This window comes from Manduca sexta, unplaced genomic scaffold, assembly GCF_014839805.1.
Source record: "Manduca sexta isolate Smith_Timp_Sample1 unplaced genomic scaffold, JHU_Msex_v1.0 HiC_scaffold_56, whole genome shotgun sequence".
Classification (NCBI taxonomy): Eukaryota; Metazoa; Arthropoda; class Insecta; order Lepidoptera; family Sphingidae; genus Manduca; species Manduca sexta.
This window is the reverse complement of record NW_023595363.1, coordinates 172,956-186,580: the sequence shown is the minus strand read 5'-3', so window position 1 is coordinate 186,580 and position 13,625 is coordinate 172,956. Positions and strand designations below refer to the sequence as shown.

The following is a 13,625-nucleotide window of genomic DNA, read 5'->3' as shown; positions in this document are numbered from 1 at the left end:
CAGGTAAATAAGGTAAAATATAAATCGTAGTAGTTGATCCTATTATGAGTAACGCCGCATATTTTTATTTAAAATGAAGGTAGTTGCAGTTACTTAGGTCGATTTCCCCGTATTGACGAATAAACATCTTTTGTTTTGATCATTAGTACTATAAGTGCGAACGTAAAGTTATGATTGCTATAGATAAGTATGCGATATAGATAGTTTACGATTGGTTCTTATAAATATGCGAAATATGTGGATATATAAAATGTTATGTTTATGTACTGCGTGGTAAAGTTATTCACTCCCAGATAGGTACCTAATAGTTAATTACAAATAAAAAACTTTCCAATTGCCCTTATTTCATCATGAAGTTGACCCGTTAGGCATTCCATGAACTATTTTTTTGCTTGTATGAAAAATAATTAAACTTTTACTTCATTTTAATGTTTCTAAGTAATTTATTGAAGCCAAAATTATATCGCATCTACTGTTATCCAATATTGTCTTTTTGTTATTAAAGTCGCGTAGGTTATTATTGTGTAGAATTTTTGTTGTGTAATCGTAATTTTTATGATTCTATTATACTGAAATAAAATAGACTTTCCATACCTATTCTTATGTATTTTATATCCTAAAGGCTACACAGGAACCCAAATAGAGCACACATATTTCGCTTACAACCACCTTAGGTGAAACAAGGCTAGCATAGGTAACGCTAAATATGGTTCCAATTTAAAAAAATACGCTTCAGTTTGTGTACTCTGGAAATTGAATCTCACTGTTCTAAAATACATTGGCGCGGTGAAGTCAACATACCCGTATAAAAACAAAAACTAGACTATATTCAATATCTATTCGTGCAATATTAGTTGTACACGTAACCAATTTCGTTAGAGAATATGTAAAACAAGCCCATTTGAGGGGAATGTTTATGCCAAATGTATCGATATCATCCAAAGAGCTATTATCTCATGTTTAAAAGTATGTTTCCTCGGCATGGTAGATGAGAGTCACCACTGCCGCAACTCATTGCAAATGTTTATGCAAATCAAATATATTGTAATAGTAGCAGTACCAAAAATAAAACAACACATTTATGCACACAAATTTATTTAAAAGAGCAACAATTCTTCGAAAGGAACACCTAAAAAACAAATTTTTCATTGGTACATTTGAATGTATAATATATAATAAAATAGGGATAATATATAAAGTTTATACGCCAGATTGTGGGAATAATAATATGTTGTTCGGTAGATTTACAAATACATGTAATTTATTAGAGCATCAGTATTAACAATAAATTCATTGAAATTTCGAAATTATTATGATTGAATTATATTTTTGAAAAAGATGACAATTGGTTAAAACTTTTCTGTATAATAATGAGCCGTAACATCTGATAATGCATAAATATGAAAACCCAATGAAAAATTCACCGCTTAAACAAACATGGAAACGTTTTCGACAGGGATTTAAATTTTATAAATTGATATTCAATTTAGTAAGAAATTCTTTTCATACCATCGAGATCAACATTTACAAAACATTTCTAGTCGAAATAAAAAGGTCAACGTATGCTTACTAAATTCTACATTAGTCAGTCACTTATAACAATTTCAAATAAAGTATGACCTGCATACCTTTATTCGAATACCCGTGACGTCAACCCAATCTATATTCACATTCTCTACCATGAAAAATAGTTAAGTGAACACATATGGGCTGTGTAATAGAAAACGTTGTAATTGGTCGTAAGTAGTCTAACTCTAGTACAAAATTATAACAAGTTATATAGAAGTAATTAAGGCAACAAGAATTTTACATGCAGTAGAATTATTGCCAGCTACCACGACGGTGTGGTTATGGTGGTAACTACTGTCTGCGAGTACCAGCGGCAATCTGCAAATGTGACCGAAGAAGATAATGAAAGTTAATCAATTAAAGCATTTCAACAAATTTTGAATCAATCAAATACGAACAGCGTAAGTCGTTTTAATTCATGCTGAAGCTGGTCCAAAATGAGGAGGAGAAGGATGTGGAAGTGGGGACGGGCGAGGGTGCCGGCGCGGTGGGGGTCAGCGGCCCGTAGTTGGTCCTTGTGGTCGATCCTCCCAGGACTAAGGAAGCCGATGGCGGCACGCGGCGACGAGCAGAGAGACTGCCGGAACGCTCCGAAGCTATGAGAAAATTTTAAACAGATTGACTATGGCATAGCACCAACAAAACGAATAGTACGGGATCTCTTCATTACTTGGCTGAAACGTCAAGCACGAGACATAATGAGGGGTTATAATGTACCTACCTAAACAGGTCAGTACGAAATAGAAAAATGTTTATTTATGATGAATAAAGTGTCATACCAGTGTCAGCGTTCTCCGGGCAGTACTTGATGGTGTGTGCGCGGTCGCCGGTCGCGCCGCAGCGAGGACAGCGGAAGGCGCGCAGCACTGGACACAGGACGCGTCCGCGCCAGTCCTTCAGCGCGTGCGACGAATAGCACTCCTCATTTTCACCGTTGTTTTTGCAGAAAGCGCATTCCTAATATACGAATACACAAAATTACGACCAGTGTGGGTGGATAATATCAATATAAAACTTTCTACCCTACTAGAGCGGTTAAACGGCGTAATTTATTAAGCAATTAGTCAGAAATTCGTATCAAAGACGGAAAGATTTTTGGCAAAACCTCCACTACCATATTAAAGTAAGTTTAAATATTAAAGCATATAATTGAGGCCAGAGATACTCACGTTGGGCAGGGCCCGGCGCATACGCCTGTCGCTGCGCACCTTAGCCACCTCCTGCAGGAACTCGTACAGCAGACTCGGCCGGATCGAACGCAGCACAGACAATTGCTCGCGAGTCAGCATCGACACGTAGTTGTTTGCTGATGAGAGACCTAATAACAATTTAAACAGATACCATGGTTTATAAGCTTAATATAAAGTAATAAATTTTAATTTCAATGTAGTTTTTAAATTTGTTTAGCTGACTTACTTTTGATAAGGAAATCGAAAGTGTCCATCATTTCGCCATTTCTAGCGCCAGACACAGACGTATTATCGTTCCAAATGTTCGAAGATGCCACCGACTCCGGTCTGTTACCGCCTAAATAACCAAACATTAAATAAGTAAGTATTTCAATTTCATAATGAATACAATATTGTATGACATTACGAGTACACTCACCTAGGTAATAGTTTTGATTTTGATCTACTTCGTCAAATAGCATATCGGAGCCGTTCATTCGAATGTTCATTAGAATATCGTCCATATCTGCCGCACTGGGAGCTGCCAATGTTTCAGTTAATAAAAATATGTGATATCAATATATTATATAAGCTCATTATCTTCTTCGTCTCAATGTTTCTCGATCTAGGATTCAAACCCAGTGTTGCCTAGCCTCCTAATGCTATCACCTACCACCAATTTAAAAAGGCGATTTTCTAACTCTTTTTACTACTAATCCGAATAGACAGTCAAATCGAAAACTACTTTTATCTGTATCTACAATTAATGTTGGCATATACGAAATCTATAATTTAATAAACTCTGTACAGACATTGTTTATTTAATTGCTACTCAAATTGCAGCTTAACAAGGAACCTAAGTGTTCACGATAAATAACTGGTAGGTATCTAACAAAAAATAAATTAAACAACAATACACAATTGTCTGCCAACATCAGAACTGAAATATACACATATAAAATTAAAATAATTAAATTGATTCGCAAAATACCAGGATCTGCGGCGCGTGGTTCCTGCTGACCCAGCATGCCGAGGAGTTCAGTACCCCCACTTCTCTGGAACGGTGGTATGGATGCAGAGAACATACCACCCTGCTCGGCACTCAAATTCTTATTATCCGAGCCAGTCGTAATGAAACTTTCCTGCGTCATCAAATAACTCGAATGAATGCTATGCTGCTGACGCAAATCCCATTATGTGAAGTGGGTAGTTTCTAAAATAATTCAGTTTATTTACATTGCTTAAGGCTTTAATAACTTAAAATGCCATGTTAGTCATCTCGGCATAATTTAATTTGAACAACTTTTTAGAATTACCTATTTATATACTAAGCAGAAATTTCAAGCGATTGCCTAGTTAACTGAATTAGCTCTTTTAATTTATTTAAATTTACATTTAAAAATATTAAAAGCAACAAATAAAATTACCAAATGTCCCTGTCAATAACAGTCAAAATTAAAACCCCGTACGAACCAAAAATAATCATTTTTAAAAACATTCAATCGTTACCTACCGACTTTATAGATATAAATATTTACTACAGATTTCATTTAATTTGGTATTAATACTCACTGTTGTTGTCGTAGCCGTAGTATCGGTGGCAGTCGTAAAAATTGGTTTTTGATCTTCCATATTAAAATTATAAGACATAGGATCCATTTTATTAGAATATAATCAAATCAATTACAAGATAGGCACGATTCTACTGGACGCCAGTTATGACAAAAAGGACAATCGTCACCGAAGATGCACAATTTATACGTTCCACTCACCCGTCGAACATGTAAACATAATTATAGTTAGGTTTATACTTGTTTCTAATGAACCAACACGCTGGCCGAACTAAGTTGAATCTACCCTCAGTTATAGAAAACAAATAACCTTGCTTACATTTTCTGCTATAGACATGTTTGTAGATAATATAGGTATGTAAAATATTAGAATCGTATAGAGAAATGAATTTTGCGTTAATAAGTATGTTTCTTTTTTTTAAATTGTCTACGCAATTTGAAAACTATATAATACTGTAAGATGTGGGTAGTCATCCGTTTTGCCGTATAATAAAGTATTTTTATTTATAATTCAAACTGTCTACATACGTTATGGGTATCGTGATATAGGTTTCATTTAATGTACAAACATTCGTTTCATTCGTCTTTGTTATCGGATATGAATACTCATAACCTTTCCTTAACTTAAAACGGTAGACAAAAAACAACTTACACCACATTTCTTCAATTATATATCTGTACCATCATGTTGAGTATTTGAACATCTTCTTGATTTAAATTTAACATTAAGCTCTTCAATACTTTGCATATTTTTTTCCGTTCTGACATTTACCCACGATGAATTTTTCGTATGGTTTGTACAGCTATCAAGCGTTTATTTTAAAAAAAACTACTTAGAGTTTAATGTGAAATAATAACAAATGCAGGAATAAAATAAAAATAACGTATATATCCTCCGTTGTTTATTATGTTTATTTGCTGAAAGAAATTCTTATTGGTACCTTTTTATTGCTTTGAATGGCGAGACCAGCTTGCCGTTCACCTGATAACAGTAAGCGATACGACCGCCCATTAACAGTAGAAACACCATCTAACACTTTGAATTACAAGTACCTCTTGTTTGATATTCCACTGCACTCGCCATCCTAAGACATGAGATGTTAAGTCTTATTATGTCCAGTAGTTACACTGGCTACAATGTCCTTCAAAACGGAACACAACCGTGGCTATACACTGCTGCTTAGCGGCAGAAATACTTAGATATTGCGGTGGTACCTACCCAGGCGGACTCCATATGAGAGACCTACCACCAGTAATAATTTTCTACTTAATTTTCTAGAATGATATCGTATTAAAAATACAGGTATCAACCAACATTAACCCATCTTCGAATGCCCTACGATAACGATGACAAAATAATAAAAGGTATCTGGTGACTTTTCTACAAAATGTCTCTTCTGTTACAACGCCCGTAATTGCAAATAGTCGAATTTGCCTCCTAAGACGAAATACGGCTCCCTGATCTTATAAAATATAATGTGCTAACTCCAAATTAAAGTGGAAAGAAGGCAACACAAATATATGGTTAATGCAGTAATACGTAAACTAATATGAAACTATTTTCTTTGAAAGGGTAGGTAGATTTAAATTGGATTATTCTTTTACATCATTTTCACTTGATTTCACTTTATGGGTCAATAAAAAATGTTAAAGTGATTTTGTCACAATTAACTGATACCTTATTGTAAACAAATTAATAGATAAGAATAATGTAATGCCTAGGTAGGATTAAAATTAGTTCAAAATACCTTCGCGCCACAGTTAATACAATCACCTGTAAGACCAGAATCTAGAGCAAATAATTGTTTCTTTTTATACCTATTGAGCTAACAATCAACGTATGTAAATAAAAGGTATGGCTGGTAAGTATACTTAGATTTCGTGCAATGTAGCCTAACAATTACTGTAATACTTTCCACCTGCCTTGGTATACCAATTTTGATTCGTGTTCTTTTGTAATTATTATTAATATGACGATAAAATATTCATGAACTATAAAATTCGTTGCTACTATAATAAATTGGGGACTATCAACTATGAATATATATCCATACATATCAAATGAGCGAAGTATATAATAGCTAAACCGAACTCAAGGATTCAGCCAATAAGTTAACTGTGAATTAAACTTACTTATAGGATACTTGTAGAGGGAATGCGCCTGGAGTCATGAGAGTACCCCTGCCAGAACGAGCTATAAGGAGCAGTAGCGGCCCTAAAAGTCGCGAGGTCTCAGGCGAAAGCAAATAAAAATGACGCGAGGCCCCGGGCGGAGCAAAAAAATGTTTTCAGGTTTTAACAGTTTCGTCGGTAAGATTGTAACAAAAGGCTCCTGTACGCACAAACCCCGACCGATTGTCCAGTTCGCCTCCCCCTAAAAATGCCCCTGATAGGAAGAATGGCAGTACTTAGGTACCTACTTAGCTATTCTGGAAGCTTTTCGCCGCATTATTTTATTATTCCCTTAGGACTCTTGACGATATAATGTAGTTAGAAAACTAATTAAAATATACTTACAATAGTTAGATACATCTGTCTAGATTTGGTTAAGCTTCAAGATTATGCTGATTTTGTTACAGATCATTTTACTCCTGACCTGAATTCTTAGAAAACTAATTTCATTTGCTGGCTGGTATTGACATACCAACAAATAAGAACTTAAGATATCTGCAACTTCCTGACTCTAATCTTCTAGTAAAAATAATGCCGATGTGTCTTATTAAATTGAAATTTGTTATGATGGATACGATTAGCACTCGTAAAAAACAAAAGGATATAAAAATCTGTATCCTTCATGCATCAGTCCCCTTTGATAGGGAGCATTGTCAGTGTATCAGTAATCGACACTACGGAATTAGCGCGTTTTATGGACTCTCCCATGGACTTATCGCAAAGACTTTATTGGTTTCACATTTAAGATCAAATTTTCCTGCGAATATTCTACAGCCCATACATATTTTTGCTCCAGAGAGAGAGAGGGTTTCTTAAGATAGGATAAGGGGATCAAATATATATTTTATGAAAGAGTTATGAATATCTCATTTTTGGCACACTAGTTTACATACTTCGATAAATACGATGAGTAATAAAAAATAATTCACCAAGTATTTGCAAACTGTTTATTTACTCAAATACTACATTTTAAAAAAATATTTCATATAAGCTAATAATACAATAATATGTTTATTATGTCATGAACTAGCTACGTTTAAAAAAACTACAATCACTTAATAATTACAATTATAAATAATTAAAAAATTAAAATAGGAACTTTAAAAATGGCGTGCTTATTCATCTTGTAGTTTAATAGAAGAGAAACAATAATTGCTGGAACAGTAGCAGAGAGCTTAGGCCAGTCATAGCTAATAAACACTAAGCAGCATAATGGTGAAATAAAATCATTTTGGGGAGAAACAGTTATTTAAAATCATCTTATTATGCCATTAATTTATTTATTTTTGCTATTTCATTATTCAGAGATATACATAAAGTACAGAATACAAAATTATCATGTACTGCTCTGTGTCGACTCCACTGTGACTTCACTCTAGTAATGTTTTATCATTTGTAAATGTTACTTTTGGACAAGCATATCGATAAACATACCTACACAATAATTGTCATGATTAATGTATTTATATTGCTTGTGTATTATCAGAGTAGAAAACTATCATTTTAGCCACAAAATATGCTCAAAATAAAAAGTAAATGGTTCACGTTACTAATCACTGGCTACTCTAGATCAGCGCAAAAGCAATCACTTAGATAAATTAACCACGTAATAAGTATCAAGGTTTAATAAGTACTTTTGTTTTCACTGTCAGATTGCTTTCTACAATATAACATAAATAAAGTATCAGAATGGTTAAATATTTGTGACATCGCATTGTTGCCTTTGCAATATCGGTAGATACATAGAGTAGTCCGAACGAACCTGTGGACCTTAGCTTGGACTGCTTTAGATGATGATATCGTAGCAAGTCATAAGCATAAAGCAAACAGACTATCAACTCCCTCTTTTTCGGATGTGATCCAACCGTATGCTAATTTAAAACATCTAAACGAGTACGCAATTAAAACAGATTGTAGACAGTAGGAAACTAAAACTTAGATGAATAAAGCACATTCTACATTCACATACATATTATATAATTATATTTAAAATTAAGTAAATGTTAAGTGTAACCGCGCCAAAACTTCAATCGTGGTCAGACGCAAGTAACTGTAGGCATTACACAGAAAATAAATTAAAATCGGAATCAATACTTAAATAACAAATTATCAATAGAATATTTGCGACAAACCGAACTACAATTTTACAAAAAATCTTACGAGTGAAAATGTTATATTATTTCAAAGGAAACACATTGTCAGCAAGAATTTTCCACTTACATCTAAGCTATTAATAAAAAAAATATTAAGGTGGAATATTCCAAATGTGTTTGGTATTTTATGTTAAACAATCCTGCATACAGCAAATTAAACGCAGTTACTTTATACATACAGAATGGAAGCTATTGAAGTTACCATGTTTCATGACCATCAATACATGACGGTGCAATCGTTTAAATTTGAACAGTCTTCCGATGCGGAGTCGTCGCGGCGTCGGTGCCGTTATTAGCTGATTGACAATGCGGTGGGTGTGAACAAGCCTTCTCAGCTTGCTAGTAGCGTTTGGGGCGTGTGAGTCACTTGCTAACTCTGATCTATGTCCTCTTTGTGATTGGCGGGCCTACAGTAATGTATGTATGCGTTTATTGTTGAATCGTCATATGTAATAATACAGTTTTCGGTCGCTGAACAGATGCAACTGAAAATTAAAAATGCGTTTTATTAGGTATATATCCTATAATGTTTTATCATAGGAAGGCAGTCATTCATTGCATGTGTTAATGCAGTAAAGTCAAAAAGTCAACAGAGGAAGAATGTATGCATTATAGGTCGGCACAAAAACTTCAAAAATATAAGTATCTATGCACTGTCTATTCATTATAATGAAATTATAAGACTAAAATTACGCTAGTAAAAATATTTTCGTGATGTTATTTAATCCAGACATGATGTGACTCTCACTTTATCATTGATTAATAGAAATCACGTTGTTAAATAACACACCCTAAAATATTTATACTTACTATGTATTTGTAATATTCATTTCAATATATTTGCTTATAGGTTTGTAGATAGACCAGGCGCAGGGAGTCTGCTTCGCGCAGATCATGGGCTGATTAGCGGTCTCAGATGCAGTCGTGCTTGATTGCGATTTGAACAACTCCTCATCTTCTGTGTTAACAGCTCGCTGTTAAAACAAAACAACATGTATAAGTGAACAATTTCTTTACTAGAATTTTGCCTAATTAAAAAAGTTACCTTTAACGTACAATAATAAGATATATGCATAGTTTGCTTGTTTCTCATTTATACAGGTATCGTGGAGAACAGAGTATAGCCAAAGCACTCCTGGCTGATGGCACTAGCTATCTAGATCTAGGTCACGTAGATATACTTTCACGATTATTTATATTTTTAAGTTATTACCTAAATTTTTACACATATACGAGTAGTGATTCTGATAATGACCTATACTAAAGCAACTATAATATTGCAACTAACTTGAACCTTCCCAATTTGATTTTGTTTTACCAACGTCCGTGTACAAACTTTACTTAATACTCGTTTTAACAATAAAAAAAAACGACTTTTCTGGCAAGTCTTTTTGTTGTTTTGGTTTGCATTATGTCTACTGGTGTTTTAGAAAGTGTATATTGAAACGCCAGAATTAACTTTCTGATAATTGTTACATTTTTAAGTTCATCTAAAAAATATGGTAAGTAGTGTAATTATTGCCTTTCAAGATTTTAATGCAAATAGAAAAAATAATGCGCACCATAAAGCACTTACCTAACTCATTTTTATCGTGTCAAGATACATAGTATATTGTCACAAAGGGCAAGTAAGTTATCGTCCACGCTTACCAGTGCGTCAGTATTATGCAGCGCACACTATTAATTACTATGTACATCCTACATAGTATATAGATAGATATATGAAGTTTTGTGACCATATCTTTATGTGTAAACATTATTTACAAGAAATGCATCGAGCGTCAACTCGTATTCAAGGTTTCGATAAGTTATGCACCGATAAATAAAACCAACCTCAAGCATGTGTGTAGTACCTATGCCGGCCTTTTTGATAGAATTCACTAAACACAGTCCAAATAAACGGTACATAGCAAACAAATTTTCCAATTAATAGTTTCTATATTGGCCTACATTAACTTTCTTTATTTTTGCAAAAATATGTAGGGACCTTTGTGGCCATTCTGATATGCTAAAGTATAATAGATATACCTATTATTAAGTTTACCAATGTATATCAATACTAATGCAGGCTATATAAAATAAAGATTTGATAGCTGGTTTACATTATATCAGTAGCATTGCGATTGCGATAGCTGCGGCGATAGCCAGGTGGGAGTGAAATTTACTGCCGCGACGAATGTACTACGCAGATCCAAAACACAGGGGCGCGCCTCTGACTTTTCTAAAATTCTGTATGTATTCTTTGCGACTTACAACTTGCTACGACAGTGGAGGAAAACATTGTGAAGAAACCTGAATAGTTGAGTTATTCTTTATAAAAATGTTGAGGGTATGTGAAGTCTGCGAATTCGCACTAGACCAGCATGGTGGACTAAGACCTAAACCCACTCAATAGAGAGAAGGCCCGTGCCCAGCAGTGAGAAAATATATACTACAGGGCTGATACTGTTATTATATTAATCTCATTTCAATTACAGTATAGGTAAGCAGTACTGTCCCGTTTATATTAATTTACTGAATGTTGTCTACTATTCCAATTGGTATATTATTTACAAATTAAGCCTCTATTCATGTTACTGAACTGGATTACTCACTAAACCAGTGCCTCCCAGAACTTGTTTACATTATTCCAGTTGTAATCACGAGTAAGATGTTATCACTGGACTGTACTGCCACTTCTATGATGTTAACTGACTATTATTTAATATCGCGTGATTGTTTTGTATATTTTATGGGCAATACGGAGTATCTTAATTTTCACAAATACTTAGCAGTAGAAATTAGAAAGTGTGAATGTAGTGCGAGATATTTTTGCCAAGTAAAGTTTGTGATATGCTAGTAATGTTCAGATACACGTAGAAAACTATTTAACTACTTACTTCAGATAAACTTGAACCTCTATAGACTTTCAGGCTCTAGGTAGAGCCTGAAAGCTTATATGCTTAACGGCAATAAATACCTATTCATCAAATAAACAAACAAAAAGAAAATGCTATCTATATCTATTTCACTTTCAAATATTCTTTACTGGTATACATATAATTAAATAGAACACAATAAAATTAATTATGTTAAGAGAATCTATTAACCTAAAATTTGGTACATAAATAAGAATATTCTACGCCCCCCTTATCAGTCAGGGGATATTATCGCAAATGAGATGTCATACGACATACGAATCGTAAACGGTGCGCCCTTGAGCGTATCCGAGCGACCGCATCGCGTTCGGAGCGGCGCCGACCGCGGACACCGCGCGCCACGCCCGCCGCGAGCACCACAACGCACAAACCATGAATGAACGGAATGCACAAATGAATGACGAAACCAAAACTATTATCACGTGGAAACGTAGACGCGTTCGCATAACGTGTAAACAGGAAGCTACACAGATTACAGGTTCGTTGACCACCTGTACTCGCGCGCGTGTATTTAATTTCACAAATTGCGGCGTAATAAATAGATGGCGCCGATTAATTTGTAAATAACTGGAAAACTACGTCTGACCTCTTGTGTAATGTTTTTGTTATTCTGAAGACGTGAGTATTATATTTAGATAACGTGAAATTGCTGTTGAACATTTTCTTTCCTTCCACTCGTTTCTTGACGCTGTGGTAGTGTGACTGTCATAATAATTTAAATTAAATAAGTACAATTTCTATACAGGCATTTTTATAGTTGTTCAATGTTATCGTCTCTTGGACTATTTTATAATCGCGTAAAACCACCTTAAATAGGCAGTGTCCCACCCAGGTCGGACAAAGATTGACAGCTTTTTAAAGTCATTATTGGCTATTGTGTCATGATTACAATGTAAATGAGTTCAAACGATCCAGTTCTAATTTAGTCATCGTCATATACAAGGTAATTTTCATATTGCCTTAATAAATGAAAGTACGACATACTCATCTCTACCTCTGTTAACATTGTGCTAAAATATTCCATGAATAATAAACATTATCACCAAAGATCGAAAATTGCGGCTTTAAAGACGGTAACTATAAAGTACGAGTAATTATTAGTAAACACTACAATGTTAAAAATAAACTTTTCGGTCAACAATCAAGTACTCAATCAATAATTCGGTTGATCCATCTGTTTAATAACAGACATACAAATTGTGTCTCTAATTACTTTATATTTTGACCGTGATAGTTATAAAGGATACATAGGAAAATAATAAAATAAAAGACATCAAAATCCCCTTCCCAAAGACAAAACAATGTTTCAATTAAACTTATGTGTTTAGGCGACCTGAATTTTTTTATTTACCGAACGAATTTTGTGGCTAACTAAACTTAGGTACTATACCGATAGTAGTATCAAAATCATCTTTTAAAACACAGTGTTAAGATGAATAATCGGTACGTTTATATATTATAAATAAATAAATTAGAAAACCGATATGTTATTGTAAATAACAAAACAAAAAATTATAAACACCAACAAGTAAACTTTTATGTGAATATATATGAACAATTCACAAAATTTATCACTGTATAGAAAGAGACTAAGCGACTATGCGGCCAATACCTACTTGCCTCAAATGTATATTACAATAGAAGAGTACAGTTTAAAAATATGGGTTGTGTAACTTAGGTACAAGCGTTAAACTAGGGCCTCGCAACTGATTTAAAACGAGGACTAACATTATGTCATTACACCAAACTAGGAGGAGGTGGAGGTGAATCAAATAGTATTGCATTATATTTAAATTGTGCTCAAACCCAGAGTGGGTTAACACATAATTAACTCAAGTGAGTTAATTATGTGTTAGCCCTACTCTCAAACCTACTATACCTAGTCTTGCCATAAATATTGTAATAAAGAAAAGAATTTGTTAACTGCAAATAACATTTATTACTTTTACAGTTTTTAAGTTTAATACATAAATATATAACAATTAAAAATATAAAAGCTTATTCGAAGTGGTCTCCATTGGCTGCAATACAGTCCTTTAAACGATGAGGCCAGTTATCAATAGAAGCACGCAC

At 33.9% G+C, this 13,625-nt stretch overlaps 2 protein-coding genes across 3 annotated transcripts in view; both read right to left on the bottom strand.

The window, feature by feature from the left end:
* Positions 1 to 1,234: 1,234 nt before the first annotated feature.
* LOC115440179 lies at positions 1,235 to 5,289 on the bottom strand. Of its 2 annotated transcripts, XM_030164391.2 has the most exons (8): positions 4,311 to 5,289; positions 3,730 to 3,880; positions 3,178 to 3,279; positions 2,986 to 3,096; positions 2,739 to 2,887; positions 2,349 to 2,526; positions 1,968 to 2,165; positions 1,235 to 1,887 (listed from the first exon to the last, which is right to left on the bottom strand). In XM_030164391.2, the coding sequence occupies exons 1-7, from the start codon at positions 4,395 to 4,397 to the stop codon at positions 1,981 to 1,983; spliced, it is 963 nt and encodes a 320-aa protein (XP_030020251.1). In that variant the 5' UTR covers positions 4,398 to 5,289; the 3' UTR covers positions 1,235 to 1,887; positions 1,968 to 1,980. The 2 variants fall into 2 exon arrangements, with proteins under 2 accessions (XP_030020251.1, XP_030020243.1); XM_030164383.2 differs by having other exon boundaries at positions 1,235 to 2,165.
* A 3,461-nt stretch (positions 5,290 to 8,750) lies between these two features.
* The window catches only part of LOC119188442, a 20,491-nt gene continuing 15,616 nt past the window's right edge, over positions 8,751 to 13,625 (bottom strand). The window contains exons 2-3 of the mRNA XM_030164012.2: positions 9,445 to 9,608; positions 8,751 to 9,119 (exon numbers count right to left, since the gene is read on the bottom strand). Of these exons, the coding sequence (XP_030019872.1) occupies positions 9,005 to 9,119; positions 9,445 to 9,608 (279 nt within the window). The 3' untranslated portion in view covers positions 8,751 to 9,004. The remainder of the gene's footprint in view (positions 9,120 to 9,444; positions 9,609 to 13,625) is intronic.

Excerpts from the sequence above, each read along its gene's own strand:
- LOC115440179 (XM_030164383.2), bottom strand. The coding sequence starts at position 4,397 with ATGGATCCTATGTCTTATAATTTTAATATGGAAGATCAAAAACCAATT. Across the intron at positions 3,280-3,729 it reads ACCACGCGCCGCAGATCCTG|CTCCCAGTGCGGCAGATATG; the intron begins GTATTTTGCGAA and ends AAACATTGGCAG. Across the intron at positions 2,527-2,738 it reads TGCGCCGGGCCCTGCCCAAC|GAATGCGCTTTCTGCAAAAA; the intron begins GTGAGTATCTCT and ends TTCGTATATTAG.